A 24,453-nucleotide genomic window follows, 5' to 3' on the forward strand; every position below is an offset into this window, starting at 1 on the left:
AGCCTTTCGTCTTGCTCCCGGAAGGCTAAGGAAGGTCCAAGTACAGGCGGAGATGGTTGTCAAGCAGCTCCAAAGAATCATCGTTGTGGTGCGTTTCGCTGGGCCATTATGCCATCCTGTATGTTTGGTTGTATATGTGGCTGTGTCGTTCGAAGCTTGAGTGGGAATACGAAAGAAAAGAATGCACATAACATACAGGCCGGACAACCGTACGAAAGACATGCGGACATGTGTCAAGGCAAGATCAGTTTCGGGGACAAGACGGTGACAAGTAGCTGGTACAGGCCGTAGTCGAGTAGGAAGGTGTTTGGTCAAGTGGTAAGTACGGAAACTTCAAGCAACGGGCAGTAGGCTTCTTTCTTTACTAGCATGCAAAGTCTAGAGTGCAAGGCTGAGTTAATCGCATGTTTGGCGTATGTAGCTTGTCTTTTGCAGACGTCAGCATTATTAGCCTGATACCCTGTCAGCGAAGCCTATGCATGAAGCATTGGGGGAAGGAGGGAGCTTCGGCGATGCTAGAGTCATGTGAGGTCAGCTTATGTCATTGGCATTACTCGCGAACTTGGGCTTCAACGCGGCTCGCACAAGACTGGTAGTGGTTGAAGCATTATGTAGCTCAAAGGCCCCTAGCGACAAAGTCCTAATGGCTTCGAAAGCTCCACGCCGTGTTACTGCACGCGAAACATGCTGTCCATCTCTACCGGCTGAGGTGTGGATCAACGTCTTCCGCTATCATACCGACCTTGCCCACCTTTGGAACGTCGTCCGACGCGTCTCTCCAACACTCCGCGCGTGCGTCGAGCATGCATTCGGCGAACACTTCCTCAAGGAAATACACATAGACTTTCAACTCGAAAAGTACAACCTGGGTGGGAAGAGTAAGCGGCCCGAGGTGTCTACAAGGCTCGCGCGACGCGGCAAAGGCAAAGATAAGACTGTGGCTTGGTTCAAAGATGAGCGACCAGATATTGGCTCGGAGAAAGGGCAAGGAAAGAAAGATCGCGAGCACTATCATAAAGTCACACGTCGATGGGAAGAGAATGTGAAGAACTGGAAGGCTGAGATGCCCAATTACACAATCAGCATTGGGAATTTGGTGAACGATACCGAGTTGCCAGGCCTCAGCATTGACGTTGCAGCCCGCGAGATCGAATTCGACTGGAAGAGCATGCTACAGCTCTTCTTCCGCGAACGAGAACGACTCCGTGTCTTGAAAGACGAGTGGCATATCAAGACGGCGAAGAAGATGCAAGCCAACAATGCGCGGCTCAAGAAGGGTGACAAGCTCATGCCCTCCGATTACCCACCGCCCTGGTCGACCGCCGAAGCTGAGATACGGAAGGACATCAGACGCGCAAGGCTGAAGGAGCATTACAGCGACGACGAGCAAATGGTATGGGCCATCGACTCGTTGAAGCATTTTGAACAATATGGGGCAGCGACTGGCAATACTAAGGAACTCAAGCTCAATCCAGATCTGCCAGGCGCTGGACTGGGTGAGAAGTGGTTTGGTAGTGTCAATTTGGTGCAGGAACTCTACTTGGACGAGTGGAGTTGTATGCATAGGATTGATACTAAGGTTGAACATATTCGGAACGGCACATGAAACTCACTGTGCTTCCCATCAATCAAAACAGACAGTCTTTCAGATGGGACATGCGCGAGTCCGACTCATCACAGAGCAGGGGACCTTTCCTGAACGACGGCAGATCGATCAAAGAATCGCCGTGATTAAGCCAGTCGTTGTTTACCACCGCGTCAGCCTATCGTCTTTACAACTGGAGATTTATCAGTATTCGGATTCCAAGTGGTAAGAAATATTTCATGACGAGGGTGTCAAATGTGAGCTATTGGACATTCATCGTTCCGTAAAATTGCTACTTATAGCTCCATACACATATTGAAGACTCCATCCGAAAGAGCCGGTATAGCCGCCAGTCAAGTCAAATCACCATCGACCAAAGCTGATTCCAGTACATCGCCTTAAGTGAGGCTCCGCCCAAGACGAATCAAACCCCAAGAGAGATCGTGATGCTCCACAAATATCCTCATGCCCAGGGCATTGCCCTCGAAGCCGACATCGTAATGGATACCATCAAACTGTTGCCAGTAAGCCAAACACTTGGTCATCTCACGAGAACCATGACTTACCCGTCATCCATCTCAACTAGTCAGCCAGACTGCTTGCTTCAGAACCCGCGACATGGGAAGTAGCAGTAAGCATAACAATAGCCGCCATCTTTGCCTCATGCTCAGCGAGGACAGAAGCCTTGGCTCGAGCCAGAGCCTCAGCCCGCTTACAAAAGGGAGCGCCACAGTTCGGCTCCTTACTTGGGTCTTTTCCTGGCTCCTTGTGACCAGAATTAGCCATCGTGAGAGAAGCGAAGGCGGCTAGGACCATCAGGATGGTTGTGAAGAAGTTCATGTTGGAAATCTGAGGACTAGTGGGGTTGGAAGTTGGTAAAGCAAAGTCAAGGTGATGAGACTCTGTTCAAGTTGTGGTATGGTTAGAGAATAGAAAGGTCAGAGGAGGAATCTTATGCAAGTCTGGGACCGTGGAGAAGTGGACCAAATGCATCAATGTTTGAGCAGTGAAATGTGTTGTTCTGTCTAGCATTGGTGCGTCCGGCATCATAGCTGTAGTGAAGGGACTGGTCGTGGTCTTTCGGTGACAGTGGTGGCGCCTAGTACTGGTTTGACATCGAGCTTGACCCGTTCTTAGGTGTAATGTACAATTCACCCGCCTGCTCACTGGGTGTGTCACCAATGTGCATGCTGGCTCCATTAGCGCATTGGCAGTCACTGACCATACAAGAGGACTTACTAAAGAGTATGACGTGCGAGCATTCGAGTGGATGGGAACATACGATAAAATAGGAATATGGGTGAGTGACTCAACAAACGGCTGAAGTGGACGTTTGCTGTCCAGTACGTGGTGTCAAGTCATGTAACTCGACATTGCATACTACATCTCAATAACTCCAGCTTACACAAGGCATGTCGCTCGTTTAAACAAGATGGACTTGAATTTAGGATGTGATTAAATACGGTAAGAACTAGTCGATGAACGACCCCCAATCCATTTCTTTCGGCTCGTCGTAAGACAACACTGCATGCAACGGATCATTGCGGGTTTCAATCGACTGTATGGGCTGCTCCATCTCGATATCACTTCCTTCATCGCTTGATGATGCGATGGGAACTGGCGTACTCTTGATTCCAATCGACTGCGTCAGCTGTTCGCTGCTGTCGCTCGGATCATCGTTTAGTTCCGAAATTGGTGATTCCTTCCTAATAAGTTCGATGGGCGGTCGAGGTAGTCTACGGACGTCTGCATTTTCGTCGCTGATGTCATTGTCCTGAGAGCTGGTTCGGCTTGTAGACCTGACAGGCTCTGAGCTTCGTCCTTGCAGAGCAGCATAAGCGTGAGTGCCACGGGTATGCAATTCGATCGTTCGTCGGATTGACGGCTTACTCTGAGGCTTGGACCTTCGCGTCGGCGCATTAGTGTCACTGTCGGAGGTAGACTCGGTGGTGTCTGAAGTGTCTCCTTGAAGAATAGGCGGGACGTCAAGAGGTTTCTGGTTTGCCAGAAAGGCAAATTCAGGTGGAGGTGTGCTGAGTTCCTCCCATTCGGCACGACAACTTGTCCAAGAGCGCCAACCATCGGGCACTGTTCTAATCTTTTCGTCTTCATCTAGATCTTCCTCGTCGCTGTCTCGATCGATGTTCGTTTCTTCAGCTTTGATGACTGGCTCAAGACCAAGCATTTTCCAGAGATTTTGTTCCTCTTTTCGACTTGTCTCTCGATCAAAGTCGGCCAATGTCAACTTTTGGGGTCCATGCTTCTCAGAATCCGTGGCCGGTGGTGAATTTGCAAGCTGATCTACAGTATTTCTGGGCTGGGATGTGCTTCGGGAAGGAGGTGCGCTATCTTCGAGGAGTAATTCATCGTCGGAATCCGATAGCCCAAGCTGATCCATAGGAAGTGGTGTTCCGCTCCGCTTTGCTCTTGCACTGAAACCGGCATTGTCATTACCGGACATCTCTGCGTCTGTGGTCGAGAGCTCTGCTGATGGCTCAACTGGGGCCATAATTCGCTCGAATTCGTCCCACGGCACCTCTCGTCTGGTTTTATTACGTCGGTAACGCGACCATTTGCCTTCGTACACTCTCAACGCACATCGTCTGGCTACTCCTCGCCATCTCTCCTGACTGTTCCGTGGCATGCCTACAACATCGATAGCAGTCAAGGCGTCTCTTCGCTTTATTAGGGGGACACCGCCTTTTACTCGCTGTCTTTGTGCTCGAAGACGTGAAGTTGCTTGTATAATAGCCGTCTGTACGAGCCGCTTGGTGACGGAGACCACCAGGGTGTGGAGATCGTTGAAGGCGCTACGATAGATGCTTGGTTCTTGAGCAAACTCAGAGGTGTATTCAGACCAGTGTGGCCAGGGCGAGGGTATTGTAGGCGAGCGGTTCATGAACAGTGTCTTGGAGAGGGTGAGCATAACCTGTGGCTGTAGTAGACCGGCTTCGGGAATGTCTTGGAGGATACCAGCCTTGGGCTTGGGCTTTTTCGATCTCTTGTCAAATTGATCGCCCGTCTCGGGTTTGATGGATTGCTCTGGGTAGATACATTCGCCCGTATTTCGTCGCACGCAGTTGGCGCATGGTGTTGCTCGATCGCACTTTTGCTTGAACTTTTTGCATGAAGTACATGCTCTGGCACATGTCAGCACACTCATCTTTATCGCCAGTAGATTGTAAGTACCCTATGATTACTCTGCCACCCCTTCGTGAAGGTTCTGGCTCTGACTCGCTCGCAAGCGGTGATGTTGTGGCTCGCAGATTGCGGACGTCGAGTGCGCTCTCGATCTTGTCGGCTACCGCAGGCGTGATTAGCCAGTGGTCGCCGAACTTGTCTCGCTCCTGATTTGCCTCGAAGACCTCCTGGAACCAGGCCAAAGCCTCGGCCGCAACGTGCAGCTGCTCGTTGCACTCGTCGCTCACTTCGATGGCCGCGGGGACATGGCGAAGCGTCAACTTGGCATCGCCCTGCTTTGTGGCAGCATCGTAGAGCAGTAAAAGTAGCTCCTGCGTCTCTGGTATGCTCTTGGTGCCGATAGCACCTGCTATACCGGCAATATCGTCCTTTCCTAGTCGCTCAAGAGCCCCAAAGAAGATGGCCTGTTCCCTTGGCGACCAGTTTGATGCACCAATCTGCCTGTTGTAGTATTGGAAGTTCTCGGAGTGCGTCTCGAAGCGCGCCGCCGCTCGGTTCACGTCCTCGTTGAACAGCACGCGGTAGGCGTCGTTGTACTTTCCCTCGAGATAGTATTTGCGTACACGGGCAGGATCGATCGACTCTAGGCGGCGTCGCTTCTGCGGTGTGTGAGACACTGTAGGCGGTTGCGAGCTTTCATGGCTAGAATCTTCTGACGGTTCGGAATGCTTGTAGTCGGACGCGGAACTCATGGCGGATACGGTGGGTTAGACGCGTATTCTGTAACTCTGTGGCATATGTGCTGATTCGAGTCATGCATGCGCGCGCATATAGCGGCCATGGTGAAGGGTGAAGAGGTGAAGACTGGATGAAGACGGGCTGGAAACATTTTGGGTGGGGCTCGGCCTCGGCCTACCACACGAAGCAGCCCGCCTTGGACTTGCGTCATGCATCGTGACTTCGCGATATCTTCGCTTCCACGCAACCCTGGAGCGCGTCTTGATGTTCCCTCTCGCCCAACATGCGTTGAGACACTGCAGGCGAGTAGGCTACACGCCTGTTCATGCAACAAGCCGACATGCTTCAACAAGATCAAAGAGACCCCGGAACGTGGTTGCCAGCTCGCCAGCACCACCGCCGCCGCCGCCGCCTCCCCCGCCGCCCAAGATCCAACTACGCGAGTATCAGGAAGACTGCATACAAGCTGTCCTTTCCTACCTCAATGCCGGACACAAACGTCTCGGTGTCTCTCTGGCAACCGGCTCGGGCAAAACCGTCATATTCACCCACCTCATCGATCGCATACCCGCCAATGGCGACGCTTCTCAGACGCTCATTCTCGCCCATCGCCGCGAACTTGTCGAGCAAGCCGCCCGCCATTGCAGTCTCGCATACCCCGATAAGCATGTAGACATCGAAATGGGCAACAATCAGGCCTCGGGTGCCGCCGACATCACCGTCGCCTCCATACAGAGCATCACATCGGGGGAACGGTTGAATAAGTTTGACCCCTCACGGTACAAGCTTGTACTGGTAGACGAGGCACACCACATCGTCAGCCAGACATATCTCGACGTCTTGGAGCACTTTGGATTGAGACATCAAGCTGACTGGACTCAAACAAAGGCTCCTGCCCTAGTCGGCGTCTCGGCTACCTTCTCACGCTTCGACGGCAGGAAGCTTGGGTCTGCCATCGACCACATCGTCTACCACCGCGACTACGTAGACATGATTGACGAAAATTGGCTTTCTGATGTTGTCTTTACCACTGTCGAGATCAAGGCCGACTTGACCAAAGTGGGCTCTGGCGTCGGTGGCGACTTTCAGACCGGCGCCCTCTCTACGGTAATCAACACCGAGGAAACCAACGAGCTCGTTGTAAAGACATGGCTAGCCAAGGCAAGGGACCGGCACTCGACTCTCATCTTCTGTGTTGACCTTAGCCATGTCACCGACCTTACCGCTAGATTCCGGGCATCCGGGATTAATGCTCAATTTGTCACTGGTGACACACCAGCAAAGATCCGCAGCGCGCGCATCGACGCTTTCAGGAACGGCGAGTTTCCGGTGCTGCTAAACTGTGGTGTCTTTACAGAAGGAACGGATATTCCTAATATTGATTGCGTGCTGCTAGCTCGCCCCACAAAGTCTCGAAATCTTCTTGTCCAGATGATCGGACGTGGTATGCGTTTACATGAGGGAAAGCAGAATTGCCACATCATCGACATGGTCGCCGCACTGAGCACTGGAGTAGTGTCAACACCTACATTGTTCGGCCTTGATCCAAGTGAAATCATTGACGAAGCAGACACCAGAGCCATGACGAAGCTCAAAGAGATGAAGCAATCTGAAAAGCAACGTGAACAGGAGGCTTCTGACCTCAAGAAGAGAACGGTTGCGAAGAAGTTACCTGGCACTATCTCCTTCACCGAGTATGACTCTGTACACGATCTAATAGCAGACACTTCCGCCGATCAATACATACGTAACATTAGCCAAAATGCTTGGGTCGGTGTTGGCGATGGAAAGTACGTCCTCACTGGCAACACTGGCAACTACTTAGTCATTGAGCCATCCGACGACATTGAAGGTCACTTTAGAGCGAGGTATTACTGGAAGCTCCCGATGAGTAAGATCGTCAAAAGTCCCTATGGCACACCGCGTGTCATCGCAGAAGGAGACTCTTTTGATCACGTTGTCCACGCAGCTGATACGTACGCGAGTGAAGCTTTTAAACACTTCTACATCTCAAAGCATCAGCCATGGCGTCGGGGTCGTGCATCACAAGCTCAAGTTGACTTCCTCAACAAATTCCGCCCGCGAGAAGACCAATTGAAACCAGAGGATCTCAGCAAGGGCAAAGCGGGTGATATGATCACGCGTCTCAAACATGGAGTCAAGGGTCGATATGCCAAAGCCAGTGTAAAGGAAAGGACCGAACAGCGCATGAAAGCTCGCGCAGAGACGATACAGCAACGACTCCAGGGACAAGTAAAAGTTGGGCCTTTGGAGCAAGGCCAAACGCTCGAGGAAAAGCTTGTTGGGTGAACAGCTAGGTCTTTGCACATGTCCGGCAAAAGTATGTTTCTCTAAACACGACTGAGGTGTTGCGGGAATAATTTAGAGGCTCAGACTGCGCCAAGTGGCTAGTCTCGGCAAGCGCGCAGCTCCCTTGGGACCGCGGAGATATTCAGCCTCAAGCACCGATATCTAGTACACCACCCAGTCTCCCCGGAAATGCTTATCTTCGACCCGTCTGTTTCGCATGCGACAAAAGGTCAACCGAGGCTTCTCCGAGGCCTTTAGCGTTGCACGAAAGGACGATGATCACAACTTTGTCCTCGGCTGGCTGTTCGCAATGGTCGCATGCACAGTCTATACGAGAGATTGGTCTCACAGAACTTCGCCCCGTAAGCACTACAAAGTTCCAGTAATTTGCACGATGTTGGCGACTACAGCATTTCAAGATGTGTCAAAGATTGTGTAGGTCAAGCATCTCCACAGAGAGATAATTTGTTCATGTGTTGACATCTCCGCTGGAAAGATGCCGGATCCACATGGGAAAGCCGAGCCCCCACACCAAATCCAGCCTACCCGGTCCGGCCAGGAACATCTCTTAGTGGCATCAAGGCCCGCTTACTCCCTTGCCACACATATCGTGCGCTATCCCCAATACGAACGTCAAAGATAAGGTCGCATGCGAGTGTGTAAAGTAATTCGAGATGATCAGAGCCTGGCGTTCGATGAGAGCTAGGATGATGATGGAATGCATGATTCGAGGATTTCCCCACAGATCGAGGTAGAGTTTCCGCGGTATTACCATTTAGCGACTGACGTTGACTACAACGTTGACTGGTCCCACTAGCTGATTGAAGGGTGCCACTACATTCTTAGAACACGTTGGGTTTGACTTAGTATCTGCAATTCCAGATACCCCCGATTGCAACTCCTGCCTTTTGTCCGATTCAAACCTATTTGGAGTCTCAGCATCGTGTCGTCTATTGCTTTCTTTACCAATACCCTTTTCGCAGCACCAGCACAATTTGATGAACCTGTCGTAACTTTTCGGTTGGAAGAGTCGTCCCGTTTAGTGCAAGCACCATACCCATCCACTGGATCCATCCCAAGTTCCAGTACCGCATCTCTTAGTCAAGCATCATGAGCGTAGCGACTCAGAACAAGGCGGGAGTACCCATACCTCCTGCAAATCAACACCAACCACAGCCACATGCTGCTTCAAAGTTGATACAATTACCGCCATCGCCGCCAGAGACGGTAGACGGAGATGACAGCAAGTCCACCACTTCGACGTCAGAACCAGATTTTCCGCTTCCACCACCAGCGAATACCCCACCGCAGGTTCTGGATGTCGACAAGCCTACACCAGATGCGCATGTGCCACGAGATCCGAGACTAATCCGGCTAACGGGCGTTCACCCTTTCAACACCGAAGCACCATTGACAGACCTATTCAATGAGGGTTTCCTGACCAGCCCAGAACTGTTCTATGTGCGAAACCATGGTGCAGTCCCGGAGGTACATGACGCCGAGTGTCTGGATTGGGAGTTCTCGGTCGAAGGGTATGTTATCGTCCAAGTGTAGAATGACATCATGAATCTAAATCTCGTATAGTCTAGTAGCAAATCCCCTCAAAATTACTCTACGACAGTTGCTGGAAGAATACGAAAACGTCACATATCCTGTCACTTTGGTCTGTGCTGGTAACAGGCGGAAAGAGCAGAATGTAGTGAGGAAGAGCAAGGGCTTCTCATGGGGCCCAGCAGGTGTTTCAACAGCACTATTTACTGGTGTGGTCATGAAAGACATTATCGAGCGAGCGAAACCATTGCGAAAAGCGAAATACGTGTGCATGGAAGGTGCTGACAAACTTGTAAGTCACATGTCGATGGTCAACATACGAGGTCTAACACTATGCACAGCCTAACGGATACTATGGCACTTCCGTCAAGCTCAACTGGGTCATGGATCCAAATCGGGGTATCATGTTGGCGCATAAAATGAATGGCGAGATGCTAAAACCTGATCATGGCAAGCCATTAAGAGCTGTGATACCGGGTCAAATTGGTGGTCGAAGTGTGAAGTGGCTGAAGAAGCTGATCATCACGGCTGAGCCTAGCGATAACTGGTATCACATCTACGATAACCGCGTACTCCCTACGACAGTCGACCCAGACGAGGCAGCCAAGAATGCGAAATGGTGGATGGACGATCGCTACGCCATCTATGACCTGTCGCCCAATTCAGCCATTGCATGCCCTGCACATGAAGAGAAGCTAACCCTCTCTTCGAGTCCTGAATCGTACAACGTCCGCGGCTATGCCTATAGTGGGGGTGGACGACGTGTAACACGCTGCGAACTTTCTCTGGATAAGGGAAAGACATGGCGACTCGCAAAGATCGACTACGCAGAAGACAAGTACAGGGCATTTGAAGACCGACAACTCTACGGTGGAAGACTGGACATGGATTGGCGTGAGACGAGCTTCTGCTGGTGTTTCTGGAACCTAGAGATCGCCACCGCCGAGCTAAAAGAGGCTGATGACATTGTGGTGCGGGTGATGGACGAAGCGATGTGTGTTCAGCCAAGGGATATGTACTGGAGTGTGCTGGGCATGATGAACAACCCTTGGTTTCGAATTGTCATACACAAAGAAGACAATACTCTCCGCTTCGAGCATCCCACACAACCCGCACTAATGCCTGGTGGCTGGATGGAGCGCGTCAAAAAGGTTGGCGGAAATCTCACAAACGGATACTGGGGTGAGAAGATTGGCGGCGAAGAGCCGGAGCATGCTGCTATCGAGGAGGCAAAGGAGATCAAGATGACAAAGGATAGTGTCGACAAGATCATTGAGATCGATGAGTTGCGGAAACATGACAGGGCCGAGAACCCATGGTTCGTGGTCAACGGCGAAGTCTACGACGGTACTGCTTTCTTGGAAGGTCATCCAGGTGGTGCGCAGAGCATTATCAGCGCTGCAGGCCTAGATGCTACTGACGAGTTTATGGCAATCCGTGAGTTTCGCAGCAACATGGAGTCCGACGATGACGGCTAACAATAAGCAGATAGCGAGACAGCCAAAGCCATGATGCCAGACTACCACATCGGCACTCTCGACGAAGCATCTCGTAAAGTCCTAGCAGAAGGCGAACACGTCCAAGAATCCAACGAGCCGCGGCCTAGCTTCCTTGACTCCCGCACATGGCGCAAAACACTCCTGTACTCTAAGAAGAAGGTCTCTTGGGACACACGAATCTTCCGCTTCAAACTCGACCACGAAGACCAAGCCCTTGGTCTTCCCACCGGCCAACATCTCATGATCCGTCTCCGCGACCCCGTGACCCGCGAGGCCATAATCCGCTCTTACACACCCATCAGCCAAACGACACAGAAGGGATTCTGCGACGTTTTGATCAAAGTCTACGCCGATACTCCCGGCCGTGCTGGTGGCAAGATGACGAAAGCACTCGATTCTATTCCTACGGGCCATTGGGTCGATTTTAAAGGCCCGATCGGCAAGTTTGAATACCTTGGTCGTGGCCTCTGCGCTGTCAATGGTAAAGAGAGGAGAGTGAAGCGCTTTTTCATGGTTTGTGGTGGCAGTGGTATCACGCCTATCTTCCAAGTCTTGCGCGCTGTCATGCAAGATAAAGAGGATACCACACATTGCACTGTTCTCAACGGCAACCGCTTGGTCGAGGACATTTTGTGCAGAGAGGACCTGGATGACTTTGCGAAGGATAATGCAGAGAGGTGCAAGTTGCTGTATACGTTGACACAAGGGCCAGAGGACTGGCAAGGATTGAGGGGGCGCATTGGTGCGCCGTTGTTGCAAGAACATTGCGTGAAAGATGAGGGTGAGAGCTTGGTGCTTATTTGTGGACCGGAGGCTTTGGAGAAGGCTGCACACAAGGCGTTAAATGAGCAGGGCTGGAGCGACGAGGAGTTGATGTTCTTCTAATATGCTCATTTCTAAAGGCAACTCAGGATTTCGGCATCTTCGTTCATAACGTCTGGAGCTGGGGGACAGCATCTGGATACACCTATTTCGACTTCCTTATTGTACATAGGGCCATGGCTCATAGAATAACGCGCAACGAATTTAACTCGAGCCATACAGCATATCTGGGTGATCAGCTTCCTAGATTCTTAATGGTAGAGCGGCACAAGTATGGCACCTAGCGACATTGCGTCCTAGGTCCTAGCTTGTTGCGAGAAACGAGCACTAGTTAACGATGACATGGCACTCCATTCCTCCATCTCGATCCTGCCCTTCATATCACCGTCAAACGAAACACCACCTGTATAATGACATCTGCCGGAAACCTAGCAACATCAAAACGCATCTCCGTGAAAGATAATCCTGATAACGAAGCGAGCCGGGACCCTTGTCGCCAAGCCGCCTAGCTTGCGATAAGGAACGTCCAGCCACTCGACGCGTCTCCACATAGAGCCCACATCACGCGAACTCTTCTAATCTCCACGGAGAACTTCGTGCCTGCAGCATTTCTGTACGATAATGAGAAATGTCAATTGTTTGACTGGACGCGCTCTTGTACCCTTGTCGACTTTACACGCTTTCTGACAGCATGCCGCGGAACGGGAGCTAGGATGCGCTCTGCAGGCCCAGTGCATGGGCATGGGGGGACCATAGAACCCCGCTGCGTCACGATGCATTTCCGTAAACACCGCGGGGCACGCGTGATTGGAGATGAGTGGTTCGATCGGTAGTTGGGCTATCTATGCTCATTGTGGCGCGAGGGTTGGCGCGGGAGAGATGAAGCGTGTTGGGTGAGCTTGCGGGAGATGTCGTGCCACGGAGTTGTAGCTTGCAGGTATTGAGGTCTATCAACTAGGTATCGATCTTACTCGTTAGAGCTATCTCTTGTCTTCTGCATATTCTTTTCCTCTCAAGTCTTGTTTCCTACACCTCTTGGAGTAAACAGTGTATGCTTACTGACTGAGGTATCATCTTGTGCCCTCTTGATTGAGTGTACTAGTACGACGAATTGCTTCACACACAACCTTTTTCATTGTAGCATTTAGATACCCAAGGCTTTCGGCGGCCCCAAACTACACCATGGCCGAGACGGAGCCAATCGTCACACAAGGCATCGAGCCCTCATCCGGCGAATCACACTCACCACCCGGCGACCGCCATATCACAGCAACATGGGGATCGAAGGACGGAAACATCTCCAATGCAGAATGGAACGATGCGGAAGCCAACAAGCTGCCTGAGAAGGTAGCTGATTTAGAGAAGAAGGGCGAGATCAACGATCAACATCCACGGAAGAAGATCGTGGTTGTTGGATTGGGTATGGTGGGCATAGCGTTCATGTGAGTCAATCGTCTTCTGAGCTGAACAGGAAGAAGACACTGACTTTGTCCAAGCGAGAAACTCATGAAGTATGACGTTAAGCGGAGAGAGTATGATGTTGTAGTTATTGGCGAGGAACCACATCTTGCGTACAACCGGGTCGGTTTGACAAGCTTTTTCCAACATCGGCAAGTTGAGAACTTATATCTCAACCCCAAGGAATGGGTATGCTCTAGCACATTCAAGAGAAGGCGTTTATAGCTAACCCCGGTGTAGTATGCGTCGATGCCAGAAGGTTCATTGAACTATCACCTCAACACCCTCGTTACCGAGATCGACTCCGCCGGAAAGAACGTCAAGACTTCATCCGGCGAAACAGTACCCTACGATATCTTGGTACTAGCAACAGGATCCGACGCCCTTCTTCCTCGACATACACCCGGCCACGACGCAAACGGTGTTTTCGTATACCGCACAATAGAGGACCTTCAAAGACTGATTGAATTCTCCTCCACAAGGAAAGGTACTACAGGCACGGTCGTAGGTGGTGGTCTACTAGGTTTGGAAGCTGCACATGCAATGATGGACCTTGAAGACTTCGCAAAAGTGAAGCTCATTGAGCGGAATCGATGGGTCTTGTCAAGACAACTGGATGGGGATGCTGGTGGTATGGTTGTTGAGCAGGTCCGAGCTCTAGGCCTGGACGTTATGTTAAGCAAGAGAGTGGGCAAGATCTTGACCACAGAGGATAACTTCGTCAAGGGAGTTGTCTTTGAGGATGGTGACGAGATGGAGTGCTCTTGTATATGCTTTGCGGTAAGTACTCCTGAATTCTGAACCAGCAGCGGAAACTGACTCTGACAGATTGGTATCAAATCACGAGACGAGCTCGCCCGTAAAGCAGGCATCAAATGTGCTGATCGAGGAGGTGGCATTGTGGTCGGACCCGACCTAGCAACCTCGCAAACTGACATCTACGCTGTAGGCGAATGTGCCAGTTGGGAGAACCAAACGTTCGGCCTCATCGCTCCCGGTGTTGAGATGGCAGACGTCCTGGCCTTCAATCTCACTCAAGCGAAAGCGCACGCGCCCCGGAAATTCAAAGCTCCCGACCTTAGCACTAAGCTCAAGTTGCTTGGTGTTGAAGTGGCAAGTTTCGGTGACTTCTTCGCAGACCGCGATGGGCCGAAGAATATGCCTGGACGGCAACGAGCCGAGAAAAAGGAGACCAACGGAGCCACGCCGAGAGATCGCGTCAAGAACCTGACGGATGGGCCGGCACCACCACCTGTCAAGGCGCTGACCTACAAGGACCCGTTCCAGCAGGTGTACAAAAAATATCTGTTTACCATGGACGGGAAATACTTGTTGGGTGGCATGATGATCGGTGATACGAAAGACTACATCAAGCTCGTGCCGCTGGTGAAGAACCAGAAGCAGCTGGAGATGGCGCCAAGCGAGCTTATCGTGGGTGCACAGAAGGGCGATGATGACGGTTCAGATCTATCTGGCGACACACAGATTTGCTCATGCCACAACGTCACCAAAGACGATGTAGTCAATGCTACCAAGGACGGAACATGCAAAAGCATCGGCGACGTCAAGTCATGCACCAAAGCCGGCACCGGATGTGGAGGTTGCATGCCACTTGTGCAAACAATCTTCAACAAGACCATGGCTTCTATGGGTAACGAGGTCAAGAACCATCTTTGCCCACACTTCGAGTACTCCCGCGCCGATCTCTTCAACATCATCTATGTGAAGGGCTTGAAAGACTTTGCCGCTGTCATGAAGGAAGCCGGAAAGGATCCGAATTCCCTGGGCTGCGAGGCCTGCAAGCCGACTATTGGAAACATTGTCGCTTCGCTGTACAACAAGCATCTACTGGAGGTCAACAACAGAGGTCTGCAAGATACGAACGACAGATTCCTGGCCAACATCCAGCGGAACGGCACGTTCTCCGTCGTTCCCCGAGTTTCTGGCGGTGAGATTACTCCAGAAAAGCTCATCATTATCGGTACCGTTGCGAAGAAGTACAATCTCTACACCAAGATTACGGGCGGTCAGCGTATCGATATGTTTGGTGCGCGGAAACAAGACCTCCCTGATATTTGGCAAGAACTCATTGATGGTGGAATGGAGTCGGGTCACGCATACGCCAAGTCATTAAGAACAGTCAAGTCATGTGTCGGAACCACGTGGTGCCGATTCGGTATCGGCGACAGTGTTGGTATGGCAGTGCGTCTAGAAGAGCGCTACAAGTCCATCCGTGGGCCTCACAAGATCAAGGGTGGAGTATCTGGTTGCGTACGTGAATGCGCCGAGGCACAGAACAAGGACTTTGGTCTCATTGCTACTGAGAAGGGTTTCAACATCTTCGTAGGTGGCAACGGTGGTGCGAAGCCTCGACACTCGGAACTTCTCGCCAAGGACGTCCCACCGGATGATGTGGTGCCCATTCTCGACCGCTACCTGTCTTTCTACATTCGCACAGCCGACAAGCTTCAACGGACAGCGCGCTGGATGGAGAACCTACCCGGCGGCATCAAGTACCTACAGGAGGTCATCCTCGAAGACAAGCTAGGCATCTGCGCAGACCTAGAGAAGCAAATGGAAGACCTTGTTGGTACCTTCTTCTGCGAATGGACCGAAGTTCTCAAGGATCCCAAGAAGCGCTCCTGGTTCTCACAATTCGCAAACACTTCCGAGACCATCGTTGACACGATTGAACCCACCCAAGAGCGTGGTCAAGAACGTCCATCCTACTGGCCTAAAGACTCGATCACAGAAGACTTCCGTGGCACAAAATGGACAGAATTGTCTTGGCAACCCCTCGTCAAGGCCGAAGAGTTCAAAGACGCCGACACGGGTGATAGTAAGGCCATAAAGCGCGGCGACACCCAACTCGCTGTCTTCAAGGTCCGTGGCAAGTACTATTGTACTCAGCAGATGTGCCCGCACAAGCGTGCTTTCGTCCTCTCCGACGGTCTTATCGGCGACGATCTTGCCAACAATAAACTGTGGGTCAGCTGCCCGTACCATAAGCGCAACTACGAACTATCGGGCGACAACGCAGGAAAATGCGCCAACGATGAGAGCGTCAACATCGCTGTTTTCCCTATTGAGGAGCGCGGTGATGGGTGGCTGTATGTCAAGTTGCCTAGTGTAGAGGAGCTGGACAGTGTACTTGGTACAAGTAAGTTCAAGATCAAGAAGAGCGAGACGGAAGATCCATTCGTTGCTCTAGATAAGAAGTTGCAGAGGCTGCAACTGAAAGGGAGGAAGGGGGTGCAGGTTTCTCATCTTGAGGGTGGGTTAGGGGAGAAGGCAAAGGCAGCGCAAATACTCGCTGGTGGAGAGAGGGGCGCTGGAGGCTTAGACTGGTAGCTCCCGTGTATGATTCAGGGCGCTTTTGGTTTGGCGTCGTGGTGTTTGTTGTATGATTCCCATGATTGGATATGTAGATGAATTGGTACATGACTCTTTCGATTGCAGTTTTGTTCTCATGCGCTGTACGTTGGACTCTCAGTGCAGGATGCTAGTGCCTCCACACATGAGAGTCTTGCTTGTCGTCATCGGCTCTAATGGTTACTTCCGGAATCGTGCGATCGCCTCAGCCTCCGCATGATGGCAGTGCCAGGAGAAAACTGCACTATGGGTTAGGGGTTTCTCGTCTCAGTGGTGGCAGGTGGCTTTCCAACCGCGTATGATCACACATAGTAGATACGTCAGCCTTAGCCATGGTGCTGGTATACATGTGGTACCTATAACTTGGTTCAAATTGGCTGCGACGTCAATGTAGTTGCTGGCACTAATATAGTCTTCACTTCTGTATGGCCATCAACTCGATCGCAAATGTCTTGTTTCAAAGTGGATGCAATCCCAGTCCCTGATTACATGAGAAGCCGTCCCATCCACAGTTATTTAGCCTTGATAATGGGTGCAGTCAACGGCAGGTGGTTTGGCACTATGCTCACGATGGTACCCGACAAGATCTTCACTGCTCTCTTTGTGGTTCTACGACGCTTGGTGCTCCATGTCGGATGTCATAGCTCTTAAATGTATAAATTAGAGTATGGTGGGTGTAAAGTCGTTGTCGTAGCATCCGTTCCTAAGCATAATCAGACGGGAAGTGTCCAAGAAATCAGCTTATTGCAGGCGCGACATCTTCTGGATCAGATGATTTATTTCGCATCACTACCCCAGTGTCGAAAGCCCTGGCATTAAGTAGTACGATATCTGGCTTTGCTTGTTCGATCGGTTAGTGGCGATAGCCTTGTATTGGCGGGGCGGGTGCACCTACTGTAGACTAGTCACTCTCTGGATCACGTTGGACAGCCCCTAGCCGTGAAAGTGTCCGCCCACCATCGTATCATAGTTTGCTCGGGTATTGGCGCGCTCTCACGTAAAGCTCAAGCCATGCTGACCGCCAGTACGCTGAGCCTTGAAGGCCACCTTGAGCCAAGTGCGCCAGTGTAGCAATGGTGGAACCAGATTATGCAAAAGATAGCGATCAAAATTATCCGCAGCGAGCGTGTGAGGATGCACAGTGCTCCACTTGACATCTAATGTACACTGTCTCTTGTTGAAATCCTGTATGCTTCCTAGCCGATCTCAACTAATCGATTAACGGAAAAGGCGTATCTAGAAATCCTTGTTTTCATGAATCTTAAGAGAATGAGCCCAACAACGCAGACTCGCTGACGTTGGTACGTTACGAATATGAGTGAGGTTACATCAGGGTGTAACACAAGGCAGACCGCCGAGTGTACGTTGAGAATGGTATGGGCCATACTCCTTGATTGGTTTTCCACAGTTTGGAACCAATTTCCGAACGCATTAGATGACGTGTCATAGATAATGCTTCAAATCAAGGTTAGATTGGGTCAGCGTGCTTTCTGAGGTTCTCTCGTCGTCATCGCGGAAGCAAACATCTTGATCCCCTTGTGGCACATGGAAGTGGTGCGGAGTTCCAACAATGCCTTCACGGCGGGTCAGCACACATGTAAAGTAACGACGCTCTCACCGGTGTTTTATGAGTATATAGTATCTAATTTCTGGTTTGGTTACTGCTTTCTTTCGAAATCAACTTGCTGAACAACAATCAAAGCATCCACTGTCGAGCCTGCGGCCACATTACCTCTCCACTAGCGTCACTCAAAGCTCTGCAATCGAAAACATGAAGATCAACGTTGGCTTCGATACGGTCAATGTGGACGGTAGCACCTTTCGGGCTTGGTTCCCTCAGCTGTCGTATATGTCCGGATTTGACGGTGATCTCGTGGAAGACATCAACACTCGCATTGGTGGAAGATATGGCATAACGCGAGAGGACATTGAACACACGCTGCTCGCATTCTTCAAACAACTGGAGTATCGTCTCGTTCCATTGGAAGGCCAGACACGGATACGTGTAGTTGGTTTTCTGATGAACCAAGTGCAGAAAGACATGCAAGAGGTGTGGAAGGCCAGGGGCTTTAGAAAATCGCGGCACATGTTCATTGTTTTGGCCTACCTAGCATCAGAGGGTCAATCCATCTACCTTGCTGAAGCCTTGATTCGATTTTGGTCGCAAGGAACGCGGTATTTAATGCAGGAGTCACAGCAATACCACGGAGACTGGCGCAAAGCTCTCGAAAAGATCCGGGAATTGATGGAAGGCCCTCCCAATTTGCGTCTTGAAGCACTCGCGATGATTCCATACGCTGAGATGCATCGTTGTCGATCCCCTCGCGCCTTAGCACTGCCATGGCTAGGGCACAGAGCTCGGTCACTACCAGCAACTCGACATCGTCACAACGCAGACATGCGTCTCGCCAGTCCCTCATATCCCAGCTCTGCCTGGACCTCGCCAGTCATTTCACCTATTTGCTATCCGAGAGACGACTATCTCGAGGAGCTCGGCAACCTTCAGTACCAACAGAGTGAAATGAACATGAAGTTGAACAACGTCGATGGAAAGCTTGACCTTCTACTTGCTAGCTATCACTAGTGATCAAGAGCGGCGCTTTTGGATCCTGAGCATAGAGTAGATCAATCTATCGTTCTGGGGTGGGCTGTCGTAGTGACTAGCTGCGGATCAAAACAGCGAGCACCCAGTTGCTAGTATTGAGGGTCTGATCTTGGCAAAGGGGGAGGGTTGAAATGGTTCAACACGGGATGCGAGGCTCGGATTGATTGTTGGAAGGTCTTTCAGTGGGTAGGCTTCAGACTTTCTATGATTCAGGAGACAGATGAGCGTTTTAGCGAGGTGTTGCATCGACGGCCTACGTCATGGTCATCTAGGTATTCTTTGCAATTTCGATAGTTTGTGTTTTGCTAGGTAGAAGCGTTATATAGCATACTGAGCACCCTCTACCTTCCCTACCATGGTTTACAAGTTCAGGATTTTCAAACGCGAATTGAATGGTATACTATCGCGGCCGACTGAAAGATTTAGCCTACTTATTGCGTATACAACCCGTTCTTTTCTGCCTGTGAAAGGGAGGCAGCAAGCTGATTTGCGCTATCATATCACAGTGATACTGAGCCAAGCTGAGCCATGGTATCGACAGTCATTGGCTAGAATACTATGAGGCGGCCACGCGCATCGTCGAAGCAAACATGTACGACACTTGAATTCAGCCGCTTGACCAACGATCGATCGCAGAGGATCGTGTCAGCCTGCTGTTCACCGACCTTTGATGTATAAAGACATCAGCGAACCGTTGAGAGGATCTTTGGGCGTTCCTGTGCGACCACAAGTCCCTCCAAGCATTCTCAGAATCCCTTCATACGTACTGCAAATCTTCAAACTCCACACGGCTAATTCATGGAGGATATCGGCGTCATTCACCTCGGTAGCGGCCGCTTGTTCAAAATCCGGCTGAGCGAGTTGGAGCGATGGCTTCCAAAAATCCACCATCTGGTCCATTTCAATAGGTTTGACGCCCGTGGCCTGGTTAGACAGATGACCGGTATTTTCGATGGCCAGGTATACCGTACCATTACAGCTGAAACGATCATAACAGTTTTGGACGACTTTATGACACAGCTAGAATTGAACCCTCTTTTCGCCCCTCCTATTGGAAAGACTCTGCAGAGAAGCATTGAACTTCGTCTTAGGAAGGACTTAAGTGTCGCAAATACCACAGGTCTTCGGCGTAGCAGAGAGCACTTTATGGTTTTTTGCCTCTTAGCGCGACTTAGCCGATCGCAAGCTCTAGCGGAATCTATGGCAAGTTTCCTCCGCTGTTTTATTTGGGAGATCGTTCACGGTGAAGAACCCGAGCTATTCAGAGAGTGGTGCATGGGCATCGTTGAATTGCGAGACTTGATACCCCACCAGATCCTCAAGGGGCTGTTGCGCTGCTTCTTCGAATTCGTCGATCGAGCATACGAGCCCAGGCTGCTGCCTGCGTACTACGACCGACACGCAAAGACTATAATGAGATACATGTTGCAAGCGCAACACCACTCGCTGCTCAACCATCCACGAAGAAGGGCACCGCTGATATTCGAAGATCCAGCTGTATACTTGCGGGATCGGCTTTTGTGTGTTGGTCGTCCCCGGCAGCATTATCGTCATCATCGCCAACTTCAACTCGCATACTAATGGGTTCAGCCAAACGGACGCTTCGATGAGGTCGAGAAAATGCAGTATCAGCAAGAGGAGATGAACATGAAGATTGACCACATAGACCGAAAGCTCGATTACTTGATCTGAATTTGGAGCTTCGAAAGAATTGGGACTTCATGTCGTCGTCATTGTGCGCCAATCGTATGTATACTGCTGTGTCTGATTCCCTGGTTGAGTTATGCCAGGGTATCTTTGTTGGTGGCTGGAGCGGTTAGCCAGGCTCAACGTGATGTGAGCGTCTGTAGAAACTTACCACTGCGTTACTGTATCCGGTTGTTGCATAAAGTATCACAGATACTTGCAATGTTCATTATGCTCCATGCGCGTCGCTAATTCGAATTTTCTCTGAGCGTCCAAGACCATGTCGAGCGCTTGTACACCTCACTATAGCTATGCCATCATCTCAAGTAGTGGATGACCAGCCAGCAGAACAGGAAAAAGACCACCACCCCACCCCAGAAGATCCATTTATCCTGCTTCGCTCTCCTCTCCACCATACGTATGGTATCACCACTAATACCCAAGGTGTTTGCAACGGTGTAAAGCCGCCTCTGTGTGCCCTTGAGCATATCCCTCTGCTGGCCCAGGTCGCCGAGCACAGCCCTCCCTCTGTCTAGGAACTCATCTAACTGCTCAGACGTCTTGTTGAAGAAGGTGTTTTCCCTCAGCACATGACCCTCGCGATCATAGTCACCGCCTTGAGGTGCGCCAGCAGAGTATGGGTTCGGTCGGTAGGGAGCATTGGGGTTGTAGGGTTGGGAGGGTGCAAAGGCCGAATGTTGGGCGGAGAGATTAGGTTGTGCGTAGGGGTTTTCGGGCGTAGCAGTGTTGTGCGGACGGCGGCCTAGCAGTTCTGTGCGCGCTTCTGTACTTTGCTGTTGCTAGTCAGCACCGCAGCTAGGGATCCAAGGACGCTGGTTCGAAACGTACGATCTCCTCATTTACACTCTTAATCCGTTTGAAGTTGGCCCTGTATTCTTCCAGTTCAGCTCGGAAGTTCTTCAATCGCTCCTGGGCCTTTTCTGCCTTGGTCTGTACAGGTTCTTGCTTTGCAAGCTTGCCATAATCGTCGATGGTGCGTGCAAAGGAAGTCAACGACGCGTTCAGTTGGGCTTGGAGATGTGGTGATGGCGAGGCCGAGTCGGCAAACTGGTCCAGATCTTTTCGTATCGACGTCGACTGCCGTAAGGCGGAATTGAAGAGCGCGTTCTGTGTGCGATGTGAACTTGTGTTGCACCAACGTGAACGGGGAAGCAAACCATTGTGGATTTGAAAAGTTGCGGCAATGTTTCAACGAGTCAAAGGCACTGCGATTAGGCTTGGGTCTTAGCGCGATGTTTGTAGCAGCTGGTGTTATGTTGCAGCCTTGTAGGCAGACTTTCGTGATTTGACACATTGCATCATCGCGAAGTTCGACTGCTGGAACCTCGGTGAATTGCCAAGCCTCTAGCCTGTCTGCGCTAGCGGCATACCTAGAGGCCCTCTCACTTCCTAGAGGTTGACATCTGGGTACTCCGTTGCAGCATATAAATCTCAGCTTCATCTCAAGACACCACGTGAAGTTCCCGGGCCTTGTAACTTTCGACAAGTACATCATATCGTCTCCAAGTGTTAAGCACCCAGATAGCCGCTCCCTGCTAGCCTGAATTCCTCGACGATGCCGCGACTGCTGGTACAATACGACGTCTTGTAAAGACAGAAGACTAGAATGTTCTCAAGCTTCTATCGCTATGCGTGTTTGCGATGCCTATGCTACCCAGCCATGTCTGCTGCTGTACGTATGTATCTGCACAAGCCACAACCGTCTGCTCTGCCTAGTGGCAATATCTCTTACGTCCCTTTAGTCATTGCACAGCGCTCCGCACCTTATCGGCTTCTCTTTGGCGTGTTCAAGCTTTCAATGTCCCGTGGTTGACGTCGTCTTCTCCATTCCACCTGCCTATTCTGGTAAGCATCTACCCTGTCGGCATGTAGCAAGCCTGGGTATCAACGCTTGCCGAGCCGCGGAACAGGTGCATCTCGAAAAGAGATCGCAAAACATGATGAGCAGCGTCTATCGTACACCCGGTATGCTAACTAGCATGGGAAGTTCGTTGTGTGCTGCTTCCGATATGCGGATCCATGTTATAGCGTGCCGTCTCACGCCATGGGCGACAAGCCATCTAGTCATCACTATAAGACGGCAATCCACAACGCAAGATCTGGAAGGGTAACTAGCTATTCGTCGCATCGACAATGTACCTCAAATCGGCTCTATTCGGCAGCGCGCTGCTCTCGACAGCCTGCGCGCATGAGATTCTTTTTGGCCGCGACCTTCCATTGCCAGTGGCAGCCAATGCAGAGTCATACACCGACTGTGCTAATGCCGCATGGCCTCCATCAAACGTTGGCGTGGAGCTGATTCCGCAAGTACCGGACGATGAGATGCGAGCCATTGTGAACGAGATCAGCCCAGCCAACATCGAAGCCACAATCACCAAGTTAGTCTCGTTCGGAACCCGCCATACACTGGCTACATTCAACAGTTCGACGCGCGGGATTGATGCAGCAAGAGACTGGATAGCTTCTGAGATGCGTAAGTATGCCGCGGAGAGCAATGGCACGATGACTGTCGAAGTACAAAGCTATCTACAAGGAGTGGCCAGCAGAATCCCCTTTCCCGTGTACATCTCGAATGTGCTAGCAACTGCCAAAGGAAGTGAGAACCCGGACAGAGTATATGTTATGACTGGACATTACGACAGTCGCGTTACGGATGTCCTCAACTATGAAGCCGATTCTCCTGGAGCCAACGACGATGCAAGCGGAGTTGCCAGTAAGTTAATATTGGACGCACATTCAGAGAACAATGGCTGATTTTGCTAAAAGTTGCGATGGAGATCGCGCGTGTCCTCGCAAAGCATCAGCCGAAATCAACGATTATTCTTGGTGCTGTATCTGGCGAAGAACAAGGCTTATATGGCTCGACCTATCTCGCACAAACCCTCAAGAACTCCAGCACCAATGTCGAAGGTATGCTTAACTGCGATATTGTTGGTTCTTCAACTGGGGATCGAGGTCAGAAAGATCCATATACTATTCGTGCTTTCGCACAAGGTGTTCCTCCTCTATCTGCCGAGAACAACGTCACTGCAGCACGACGCCTCCAAATTGGTGGCGAGAACGATAGTCCGGCACGAGAGCTTGCGCGCTTCTCTGCCGAAGTTGCTGCCAACAATGCCACCGGCATGAACGTAGCCATCATCTACCGTTTAGATCGCTTCCTGCGCGGAGGCGACCATACTGGATTTCTCCAGGCGGGTTATCCAGCCATCCGGTACACAGAGCCTAACGAGAACTTTGCTCATCAGCATCAAGATTTGCGTACCGAAAATGGCACTGTTTACGGCGATTTGATTGAATTTGTCGATTTTGACTTCACAGCACGTGTCGGTAAAGTCAATCTTGCGACGCTTTGGTCCCTGTCTCAGGCTCCTGCGATGCCACGCAACGTTACAATCGATACCACAGTCTTGGACAACGATTCGCGCATCAAGTGGATAGTTTCCAACAGCACAGATGTTGCAGGCTATGAGATTGTATGGCGATCCACTACAGCAAGTTTGTGGACTCGCATGCTCGATGTTGGCAAGGTCGGCTCAGTCGTTCTTCCGCTTAGCAAGGACAATGTTATCTTTGGCGTAAGGGCCGTCGGAACGAACGGGTATAAGAGCCCTGCTGTCTATCCTTTTCCAGGATAGAGGGAGATGATCCGAAATGCTTTACAG

At 51.0% G+C, this 24,453-nt stretch overlaps 9 protein-coding genes across 9 annotated transcripts; 6 read left to right on the plus strand and 3 right to left on the minus strand.

Annotated features, from left to right (window-relative positions):
- Nucleotides 1-643: 643 nt before the first annotated feature.
- AA0111_g8536 (hypothetical protein) lies at nucleotides 644-1,606 on the plus strand (the record flags this gene model as incomplete). The annotated part of the gene is made up of 1 exon (XM_028654994.1): nucleotides 644-1,606. One exon carries the CDS (start codon nucleotides 644-646, stop codon nucleotides 1,604-1,606), a length of 963 nt encoding a protein of 320 aa, XP_028503947.1.
- A 561-nt stretch (nucleotides 1,607-2,167) lies between these two features.
- AA0111_g8537 (hypothetical protein) lies at nucleotides 2,168-2,425 on the minus strand (the record flags this gene model as incomplete). Its single annotated transcript, XM_028654995.1, has 1 exon — nucleotides 2,168-2,425. The coding sequence occupies one exon, from the start codon at nucleotides 2,423-2,425 to the stop codon at nucleotides 2,168-2,170; it is 258 nt and encodes an 85-aa protein (XP_028503948.1).
- Nucleotides 2,426-3,056: 631 nt separating this feature from the next.
- On the minus strand, nucleotides 3,057-5,478 carry AA0111_g8538 (hypothetical protein; the record flags this gene model as incomplete). The annotated part of the gene is made up of 2 exons (XM_028654996.1): nucleotides 3,057-4,725; nucleotides 4,775-5,478. 2 exons carry the CDS (start codon nucleotides 5,476-5,478, stop codon nucleotides 3,057-3,059), a joined length of 2,373 nt encoding a protein of 790 aa, XP_028503943.1.
- Nucleotides 5,479-5,728: 250 nt separating this feature from the next.
- Nucleotides 5,729-7,774, plus strand: AA0111_g8539 (putative mitochondrial ATP-dependent helicase; the record flags this gene model as incomplete). The annotated part of the gene is made up of 1 exon (XM_028654997.1): nucleotides 5,729-7,774. One exon carries the CDS (start codon nucleotides 5,729-5,731, stop codon nucleotides 7,772-7,774), a length of 2,046 nt encoding a protein of 681 aa, XP_028503944.1.
- A 1,110-nt stretch (nucleotides 7,775-8,884) lies between these two features.
- On the plus strand, nucleotides 8,885-11,709 carry AA0111_g8540 (Nitrate reductase [NADPH]; the record flags this gene model as incomplete). The annotated part of the gene is made up of 4 exons (XM_028654999.1): nucleotides 8,885-9,306; nucleotides 9,359-9,617; nucleotides 9,667-10,762; nucleotides 10,814-11,709. The coding sequence occupies 4 exons, from the start codon at nucleotides 8,885-8,887 to the stop codon at nucleotides 11,707-11,709; spliced, it is 2,673 nt and encodes an 890-aa protein (XP_028504047.1).
- A 1,119-nt stretch (nucleotides 11,710-12,828) lies between these two features.
- AA0111_g8541 (Nitrite reductase [NAD(P)H]) lies at nucleotides 12,829-16,455 on the plus strand (the record flags this gene model as incomplete). Its single annotated transcript, XM_028655000.1, has 4 exons — nucleotides 12,829-13,088; nucleotides 13,143-13,293; nucleotides 13,345-13,884; nucleotides 13,933-16,455. The coding sequence occupies 4 exons, from the start codon at nucleotides 12,829-12,831 to the stop codon at nucleotides 16,453-16,455; spliced, it is 3,474 nt and encodes a 1,157-aa protein (XP_028503995.1).
- A 1,792-nt stretch (nucleotides 16,456-18,247) lies between these two features.
- On the plus strand, nucleotides 18,248-19,060 carry AA0111_g8542 (hypothetical protein; the record flags this gene model as incomplete). The annotated part of the gene is made up of 1 exon (XM_028655001.1): nucleotides 18,248-19,060. The coding sequence occupies one exon, from the start codon at nucleotides 18,248-18,250 to the stop codon at nucleotides 19,058-19,060; it is 813 nt and encodes a 270-aa protein (XP_028503994.1).
- Nucleotides 19,061-21,084: 2,024 nt separating this feature from the next.
- On the minus strand, nucleotides 21,085-21,948 carry AA0111_g8543 (hypothetical protein; the record flags this gene model as incomplete). The annotated part of the gene is made up of 3 exons (XM_028655002.1): nucleotides 21,085-21,561; nucleotides 21,617-21,895; nucleotides 21,946-21,948. The coding sequence occupies 3 exons, from the start codon at nucleotides 21,946-21,948 to the stop codon at nucleotides 21,085-21,087; spliced, it is 759 nt and encodes a 252-aa protein (XP_028503993.1).
- A 973-nt stretch (nucleotides 21,949-22,921) lies between these two features.
- Nucleotides 22,922-24,426, plus strand: AA0111_g8544 (putative zinc metalloprotease; the record flags this gene model as incomplete). The annotated part of the gene is made up of 2 exons (XM_028655003.1): nucleotides 22,922-23,501; nucleotides 23,555-24,426. 2 exons carry the CDS (start codon nucleotides 22,922-22,924, stop codon nucleotides 24,424-24,426), a joined length of 1,452 nt encoding a protein of 483 aa, XP_028503872.1.
- Nucleotides 24,427-24,453: the final 27 nt, after the last annotated feature.

This window comes from Alternaria arborescens (genome assembly GCF_004154835.1).
Source record: "Alternaria arborescens strain FERA 675 chromosome Unknown contig_21, whole genome shotgun sequence".
Classification (NCBI taxonomy): Eukaryota; Fungi; Ascomycota; class Dothideomycetes; order Pleosporales; family Pleosporaceae; genus Alternaria; species Alternaria arborescens.